Source organism: Epinephelus moara, chromosome 4 (genome assembly GCF_006386435.1).
Source record: "Epinephelus moara isolate mb chromosome 4, YSFRI_EMoa_1.0, whole genome shotgun sequence".
NCBI lineage: Eukaryota > Metazoa > Chordata > Actinopteri > Perciformes > Serranidae > Epinephelus > Epinephelus moara.
In genome coordinates, this window is record NC_065509.1 from 18582233 (window position 1) to 18591631 (window position 9399).

Below are 9399 nucleotides of genomic sequence, written 5' to 3' on the forward strand. Positions count from 1 at the left end.
CCCCCCCTCCCAGTGGAAGAATGCACATAGAGGATGTGGATGATTTCACCTTTTAAGTTTTACCACAGTGCCATCTGGTGGGCTAGTTATGGTATGACATGGAATGACAACAATTCAAACCATAGGGAAACAGCAGACACATCATAGAAACCACTTGAATTGATGACCAGTAATATCAATTTATTAATGCACTTTGAGGGAAATAAGCCTGTATTCAGCAATATTTATTACATAGTGTTATTCTGTGTTTATTTCACAGGCATATGTTGAGGTTACAGACAGTCACCTGACATTTTTCTTTCACAGTCAAACAGTTACAGTTTCATTTAATGGGCTACATTGTGAATTTAACAAATTTATCTATTCCATCTACTGACTTACTCATCCTGGATGGGTAGTACAGTGCTACATAGCATATTAGTTTCTGGCTAATGTATCCTGCATATCTACGCAGACATAGGGAGAACATGCAAAGCTCCACACAGAAAGGTCCCACCTGGCAGACAGATGCTTGCCCAGGACCACTGTGATCTGTCTTACTTGTTCTAGTCCTTTGCTTCATGTGAAATATCTATATCATCCAATAATAAAATAATGTCTTGACAATTCCCCTTGAACATGCATCCATCTCCCTTATGTACCTGAAAGGAAATTCCACGGCACTTTCGTTGGGGGACCTCCAAAAGACAGATCAAGATCAAGCAGAGGCTGACCTTTAATACCTCATATGGGTCCAACCCTAAAATTATGGATATTTTTTTCATATTGACACCAGTTTTGTTAGATCCTGCCTGGCTGGTTAAAATCAACACCCCCAATTTTAACACGGGGTTTCTGTTACAAGTTATAATCTCCAAACTGAGATAACCCTGACAGGAACATCAGAGTTCGGAGAACTTCCTAATGGCTGAGGGATCTAAGTTGCTGATCACATTATCCAACTTCCCTTGTTTGAGTCCGGCTGGTGACCTTTTTTGGAAGTCATCATGGCCCATTTCTTTGCTTTCATTTCCTCTTTCTACATGTACATAAAAGCAGAAATGCCCTAACATACTTGGAAAAAAAAGCAAAGCTACTCCAGAGCTACAGAGGACATTATACTGTTTTCATAGCATAAGTAGTGTGTCTTATGATGAGTAAACTGATTTTAATGAGTTAAAATGGAGAAGTTCTCCTTCAAGACAGTAAAAATACAAGGCACCTGTGATTCAGCACCATATTTCTATTATTGTTATATGTAACTTTGGTTCATGATAAATACTCGCCCACCACTGCAGAGACGGAAGTTCAAGTCCTTGCAGTGGTGCCTTCAACTTCCTTGTGCACTGCGACGCACATGATTGGCTGTTAACTCACCAGGAAATCAGTGAGAGTTAGCTGTGATAAGGAGTAGGCTACAACACAAGTGGGAAAAATACACTTAAACAAAAATCAGTGTAAAATAGTTGCACGGCTTTCTGGATGATAGATAATACATACAATCAAACCAACATTTTTTAACCGCGTCCCTTCACCCTGAACGTTTCTGCTGCCTGTCATAGATAGCTGTGGCGATACCCCATGTAATGCAGGATCTCAGAATAACCAGAGAACCTCCTCTGTACAACAGAGCCACACTCCGCTGCCGAGATTCCCACAGCATCCTCCAACAAGCCATTACCCCCTTCGCCTCCCCTCCCACCTGCGCCTGCATGTTTGCCACTAGCACAGACAGAGGGTAAAGAGTCAAGCTGATTGCCATGGAGGTCAGCGTCCCTGAGATGAAGGAGGAAACCACCGGAGACAGGCCCTGTCCCTCCACGACAGCACACACCGGCCCCTTCAGGCCAAAGTAAAGGGAGCTGCCGAGAGAATTGCGGGCTGTGATGGGCAGCAGGGCTCTGTAGAAGCCCAGGGCTGGGGTCTGGGCCTTCAGCCTGACAAGAACGCTCTTCAGGGTGGGTAGATGGCGGTCGTTTTGGCCGTTTTGCAACACATTCTGGACACGCTCGAAGGGGGTGAAAACCACAGCTTCTACCATACCTGCACCGAACCCAGCCAGAGCAGGCAGGGCAGAGGTGGAGAGGACATTTTGGGTCGACAGGGAGAGCTGGTGGAGGAGGGTATCCTGAAGGCCAAAGAGCAGCGTGCCATTGAGGGTCCTCATCAGTAACGGTGGTGCCACGCCCCTGTACAGCTTTACAGGTCCCTCTTTATAGAGTTGTCCCACTGCCTGGTGAACTGGGGTGTTGTGGATTTGTTGACGGAACACAATTTTGTACACAGGGAAGACGATGAGGGTGGGGAGGGTGGATAGCAAGCTGGAGGTCCCTCCATGCAAGTAGCTGTGAAAATGCACCACTGTGTCCCTGAGGCCCTCTTCATCTTGTTTATGGTCAGGACTTCCTGCCATCCTTGAGCTGAGTAAAAATTGAATCACAAATCACTTCAGTGTAGTCCTGATGCAAGGCAGTCATACTGATACTGACAGTTAGGACAGAAAACCACAGCAAATCATTTGCACTTAATAATTCACGAATAAAATATATGAATTATAGTTTGTAATCAGAAATAAAATGCAAAATCAGATTAATTTTACATACCTAGTCAGCTGTCACTAGAAAAAAGACACAGCAAGATATATTTAACCCGTAGTGTCTACTTTGATTTTCCTCCGTTCATTGTTGGAAGTTAAAGGCAGCACAGGCGTCTATTGTCCATCTCCAACACTGCACGTGCAGACAGCTACTACCGGAAATTGGTCCTGTAACGATGGCAACACGTTTCTCTCGTTTCCACCCGAATAAAATACCAAAACCGGTCCGACAATGTGTAACGGTACCAAGATGACACGGCGCACTAGGCATTAATCTGCCGGTGTCCGTAATAGGCCCGCCTCTTCTAGAATAACTATTGGTCAAGATGGTCTTACGTCACGAGGTTGGTGATTGGTTGTTTTGCCTATCAATCAATGTGTTTACTTGAACAGGGGTGCATTCAACGTGGGAAAAAGAAGAAAAAAGAAGACATATCAGGCATTTTTCAGAATATGCTACTGCAGTTTTTATCCTAATGACATGCAGGAATTTTTAGTTTCTTTGCGTTTTGAACTACTGACGTCACAGGTCTGATAAATACATGAATATATTTTGATTTTTCATACTTTAAATTTCACTGATGTATTGTAATGCCTGTAAAAAAAATTTTAAGTCTAAATGCAGTTATGAAGGCTTGTCCACACTACCAGGAATTAAATTCTGGTAACACTGAATCCTTTAAAATATAGACTTGTGGTTGTAGCACGTATGTCATGTATACATATATATGGAGGACATTATGTCATTGGCCTTCTCCAAGGGTCAAGAGACATGTTTAAAAGAGAATCAATCATGCGATCATTGATCTTTGTATATTGAACACCAAATGTATTATGTATTTTGTACAATGTTTTACTCTGTAATGTTGTTGTTGCTGTTGTTTTGTTTTTGATATTGTTTGTAATGTTTAGTATGTGTTTTATTGTCCTTTTAACTTCCTGCCCAGGGACCACAGATGCAAATTAGCTATTCAGCTAATCCTGATATAGAACCTGTTCTGTACATGGTCCCTGTCAACTAATCCAATAAACTAAACTAAACTACAAATGAGGCTTTACACACTACAATACATGTATTGTGCATCGTCCTTGTTAATTAATTAATAATAAATAAAAATGGTTAAATGTTCACAAAGTACCTGGCAAATCTTGAAAAAATGGGAATTTGAATTAAATACTACAACTGAAGATAATGTATGGGAAGATCTGTGAGCAAAGTGTCATCAAGGAATCAATAGTCAATTATGGAAAGAGCTGACTGGAAAATAAAAATCAGATAATTTAATACTCCCCTCATCATCTCGTCATATATGAAAGAAACTTCATTGGCAGTGTGTCGGAGAAATAGGGGAAAAAATTGGGATCATGCGCATATCTTTTGGGACTGCCCAATAATTCATGGCTTCTGGGGAGGCATTAAAAATGAAATTTACAATATCATGAAGGTAGATGTCCCGCTAGACCCATTCGTATTTTTATTACGAGTTATACCTAAAGACAGATATAGCACAGATCAGAGGTATACACTGAGGATACTCTTACTGATTGCCAAGAAAATGATAACGTTGAAATTGATGGTATGATGCATAAATACCAATAAAACAAACCCAAACTGCCAGGTTTAAGATTTTACGCATATTTAATTTTATTAAGAACACATCCTCAGATAACTAGTGCATTCACTCTACTGAGTAAACACACAGGTTTGGAATATGCACATAAATGACAAATCCTTCCTCCAGACATACAAAATAAAAGAGCAAAATGAAAAACAATAAAATTGCAGGTGAACATTTCTGAAGGAAGCTCCAGCCTGCAGAGACCCCAAACTAAAAACCCCACAGCTTCTCTATAGAAACACCTTCATCTCTGAACCTCAAAGGGTAAACCCTGGACACTGGGCAAACCCCACTCAATGGAGGGCACCTCAAGAGTTGAAAGAAACAATCCAGAACATCTTTTACAGCCTGATAAGACACGTCAAAGTTCTTCATCCAGCGAGGAAATAAACGCAGCTAGATAACAGCGGGGCGGGAAAGGAGAAGACTGGAGGAAGAAGTCATTCCATTTCAGACTGTTGAGGCACTCCTGGTTGAGTGGAGCTTCAGTGGCACTGTAAACTAGTTCAATACACATTCACTTCATTAATTATAATAATCTTTCAAACAGCAGAGGACACAGGAGCAACATGAAATACTACACTCGTTCATTGTAACAAAAAGCACTGTAACAGCTTCATATGGCAGATGCTTCTCCTGACCACTGGAACCTGCCAGGGATATTTATATAAGCTCTTTGACAACAGATTTCAATGACTCCTGCGGAGGTGGAATGGTCAGGAGAAACTCTGTACCGACATGGTATGTAAGGGGAGACAAGTTCACAGTGGATAAACACTTATTTATCCAAGTACAATAAATACGCTGGCCTAAATTGGTAGCTTGCGATTGCTTTGGTGCCCAGACATGACGGGACACTGCTCGAGGAGGAAGGGAGTCAAATGAGTGGGGTCAGCATTAGTAACAGACATGACAGTTCATTCTTCTTCTTTTTTTTTTTTTTTCACGGTTAGTTAGCAGAACATCTTTGCTAATGGTTGTGTTTGGATGGGGGATTTCCCTCTTCTCTTATTTGGTGTAACAGCACACGGGAGATGGTAAACACCATTTGTTACAAGGGGACGTGGCTGAACAGGTATGACACAGACTCGCCGTTGTGAGTTCTACGGATGGCCTCTGCGAGGATCATGGAGATGTCAATAACCTGGAGGGACAGAGGATGGGATGTAGTAAATATAACTAGACTGGATGATGACTATTTGCAAGTAATTTATCAAGCAAAAATACCATTTTTTTTAAAGAAATGAGTTGTTGCATATTACTTTAAATACAGATAGTTTTTATTTAGTCTTATGTTTTACTACTCACTTTGGGCTTTGAAGAAGTGCCTTTTTTGACATTAAAAATGAAATGAAATAATGGAAAATATTAGTTGTAGTTCCATTAAATGCTGTATTCTGACCTGTATTTTGGGACAATGCTTCATCTTCTCCTCCTGAGGGATTGTATTGGTGACCACCACAGCTTCAAAGCAGGCATTGTTGATGCGCGAGATGGCTGGGCCAGAGAAGATGCCATGGGTTAGGATGGCGTACACCTTGGTGGCACCTGCAGAAATGAGTCTAGGGGGAGAGACACAGTATAATCCATTACAAATCACTATGACTGGATACATCCTGGAACACAGGTCTCTAAATGAAATTCAATAATGATCTCTATCTAGGTTAGTTTGACATCAGGACCATTGAAAGCAGGAGCTATCACTATAGGGGAATAAAGGGGCTTACTTGTCAGCGGCATGACAGATTGTGCCGCATGTGTCAGCCATGTCATCCACTAGAATGGCGACCCGATCCGTCACATCGCCGACAAGAACCATGCGGTCCACCTCGTTTGCCTTTTTCCTCTCCTTGTGAATAAGGGCAAAGTCCACATTCAACCTGTCTGCTATTGAAGTGACCCTGCAAAGGGAAAGTGTAATGTTAAGGAGTTAGAGCCGGTGTGCATGCCAAAGTGTATAAAGCTGTACATGCACACGTCAAATCAAGGCCTTGTGAGAGATAAGGAAAGCAAACAAATTTAATCTTAAGTAAATTCCAGAGGAGATGTTCAAGGGTAGATCACAAACAGTATGGCAAGTGGCACTGGCATACCTCTTAGCTCCTCCTGCGTCAGGTGAGACAATAGTACAGTTTTTCCACTCAGGGATGTTCTCCTTGATCCATTTCAGCACAGCTGGCTCTGCATACAAGTTATCGACGGGGATATCAAAGAAACCCTGGGAAAAGATAAAAGATATATGGACTGGAGTTACAGGAGCATAACATGTACTGCCTACTAGAAAAACAAATACAAGGCTCATATTTCTCTCTGTCCTTGGTTGACCTTTGTCCTCTGTTGTTGATATAAACTTAAGTTTATGAAAATCAGGTTTGCAATGTAGGTAAAAGTACTACCCAGGGGGCAGATTAATGACAGGGTAGTGAATAAGACGCACTTCTGTTCAGGTCTGCTTTTGTGTTGCTCACCTGTATCTGAGAGGCATGCAAGTCCATAGTGATGATATGGTCAGCGCCTGACACCGACAACATGTTGGCCACCAACTTGGCAGAGATAGGAGCGCGGCTCTGCAGTGAAAATAGATCTCTTCAGTCACATGGAATAAGTGAACTGGCAAGCATGGCTTGTTGCTAAAAATATCTCTCAACTGAGATCTTAGCTATTAGGTAAAATTACACCACACAAATGTTACAATATTTTAGACTCTAGACCTCAAAGTTAATAATACAAATATATTTCAGCTTGACATTTGATACTGTAAATATTTTAAGTATACTACAATGGGTGATGTGCATAAAGCACCAGTATGTACATAGGATGACTAAGCATATAGAAGCGTTCAGATCTCATTTCGCTCAGCTACAACAGTCAAATTAGCTCAGAGTGAACATGTTAGGCTCCACTGCAATATGGGTTTTAATATAGGAAAAATACACTGATCACTATATAACTAACTTAACAACTTAACAAAACACTGGCTATCTAGTCTTACATTACAATAATTCAAGTTTAGATTCAGCAGTAAAAATTGTAAAACATTCCACTCATGCAAATGATGCAATGTCACTTAAATGTTTAATGAGAGTAAATAAAAGGTACATAGCAAATAGCTATGAGCTAAAAACAAAGGAGTTGGGAAGTGCAGTTGGTTCAGCAAAGCATACAGAACAAGGGAAAGGAAAACAAACCAAAAAAAAAAAAGGAAAGCAAATATGCCTTGTTGAGTGGTTACTGATGGACATGGCTGCAGGCTTCTTGTCATGATGTTGGGACTGCAAATGGCATGACAGAAGTAATTAGACAGATATCCCTCACCCCCACCTTGTCCTTCTTGTCCTGCCGGGCGTAGGGGAAGCAGGGGATGACAGCCGTGACCCTGGAGGCAGAGGCAATCTTGCAGGCGTTGATCATGATCAGCAGCTCCATCAAATTGTCATTGATCTCCCCACAGCCACTCTGCACGATGTAGACATCTTCCCCACGTACACTCTCCCCTATCTCCACACTGGCAGGGGACAGAGATGACAGGACAAACAGCACTTAGTGCCATTTAAAACACCATGGTGACACATGAGAAAGAGTAAACAATGGCGTGTGATGTGGACACGGGTTAAACTGGAGACACAAGCAGCATGTCGAGTCAGAAACTGCAGTCTCAATACGATATGTGACGTTATATGTGTACAGTTGGGGCAGCTGAGGTGGCCTTGCTGCTCAGGGTGACCAGCCAGGTTGTTAGTTAGCATGAGTTCTCAGCCATGCGTGGACTACAAGTTCCTAACAACACTGCGCGGCAAATTTCACCGTGACACCACGTTTCTAACTAAATAACGTAACATGTCTCTTGGCTATAATATTTGCCAAATCAGGTACACCTCTGACCATGAGCTCATTTAAAGTCGCCACAACAGCAAACTCACCATGTTTCTTGGTTGCTAAATTTCTTCGTAACAACCTTCCCCAGCTCGAGACCCAGGCGGTCAGCTATTTTCTGAGACAGGTCCGGATGTGAGCTACCGCTGAATATTTTGATATTCGGCATTTTGTTGTGGTCCAGGGCGTCGTTTATTCCGAGGTGGCAGCGGCAGCGAGCTGCTGACGAGTCAGGAGAGTCGAAATGTCCACGACAACCACTGGGAATTGGTCAACAGTTGATGAGCAACTCTTCTCTAGCTATACTGTGTTCCCTACCTATCCACCATTATGTCCCACACAGCACGCATGCGGCTCTTCCTCCCGTGACGGCGCGCACGTATTCACTTACGTTTCGCCGCGCTGACGTCATTCCGGGAAGAGGAGCTCAGAAAAGGGCACGTGGACGAGAAATATTAATAATCCTCTATGCAAATATTTCCTTACAAATAAGTAAGGGAAGTTTCCTTCTAAATCATTCATAGATATTATCCCGGAAGCCATTTTCTTCTTAGATATAAAAGGGACATCTGTGTTCACCGTCCATTTTGTGAAATGTATCCAGAAACAATGCTGCATCTTTCTTTCTTTCTTTCTTTCTTTTCTTTTCTTTTTTTTTGGTAATTTTCATACACTAACAAATTCTGGAAAGATGTGTCCCAGCATATTGTTGATAACATTGACTCTTAATTTCCTCTTAAGTGGGAAAATATAGGCTACTTAGAATACCAAAAAAAAAAATTATTTACAGTAACAACACAAAACTTATTAATTATTAGAATTATATTTAATCAATTTGACTATAATCATCCCAAAGTATCATATTCATAAATCCAACTAGTTTTAGTATTTGAATATCAAACTAAACAGTACATTAAGACCATTTTTACTTACTTTTTTAAAAACTATTTGTGCTTCTTGTTTAATATTTTCACTTAAAATGAAAATAATGTTCTCTAATGTTGTTTCGTCTGACTTTAATTACTTATTTTTTTGGTTTGTATTTGTTGGATTGTCAATAAAGATTTGGTTTTTAAAGAAAAAAAGGGGGGCACGTGAACGAGCGAGGTAGGCTACATCCCTGGATAGTGTTAACTAATTTGAGCTTATGTTAATGCAATTAAAAGCGTGAGGTGAGTTAAAGGTAATACACACCTGAACAGGTACATGGAGTTTTAACTGTCATTTGTGCTTGAGTTGTGCATGTTTTGCCTCAAAAATAGTATAATTTCCGAATTGTTTTATTATATAAAACACGAAAAAACAAAACAGGGATATTAGTAGTTAATGTTT

The 9399-nt window shown here is 41.0% G+C and overlaps 2 protein-coding genes across 3 annotated transcripts; both read right to left on the reverse strand.

Annotated features, from left to right (window-relative positions):
• Nucleotides 1–165: 165 nt before the first annotated feature.
• LOC126388780 (solute carrier family 25 member 53-like) lies at nucleotides 166–4050 on the reverse strand. Its single transcript, XM_050042049.1, has 2 exons — nucleotides 2583–4050; nucleotides 166–2399 (listed from the first exon to the last, which is right to left on the reverse strand). Exon 2 carries the CDS (start codon nucleotides 2390–2392, stop codon nucleotides 1511–1513), a length of 882 nt encoding a protein of 293 aa, XP_049898006.1. The 5' UTR covers nucleotides 2393–2399; nucleotides 2583–4050; the 3' UTR covers nucleotides 166–1510.
• Nucleotides 4051–4195: 145 nt separating this feature from the next.
• Nucleotides 4196–8426, reverse strand: prps1b (phosphoribosyl pyrophosphate synthetase 1B). Of its 2 annotated transcripts, none has more exons than XM_050042047.1 (7): nucleotides 8115–8426; nucleotides 7510–7699; nucleotides 6663–6761; nucleotides 6288–6412; nucleotides 5922–6095; nucleotides 5597–5756; nucleotides 4196–5338 (listed from the first exon to the last, which is right to left on the reverse strand). In XM_050042047.1, exons 1-7 carry the CDS (start codon nucleotides 8234–8236, stop codon nucleotides 5246–5248), a joined length of 963 nt encoding a protein of 320 aa, XP_049898004.1. In that variant the 5' UTR covers nucleotides 8237–8426; the 3' UTR covers nucleotides 4196–5245. The 2 variants fall into 2 exon arrangements, with proteins under 2 accessions (XP_049898004.1, XP_049898005.1); XM_050042048.1 differs by having other exon boundaries at nucleotides 7516–7699; nucleotides 8115–8425.
• Nucleotides 8427–9399: the final 973 nt, after the last annotated feature.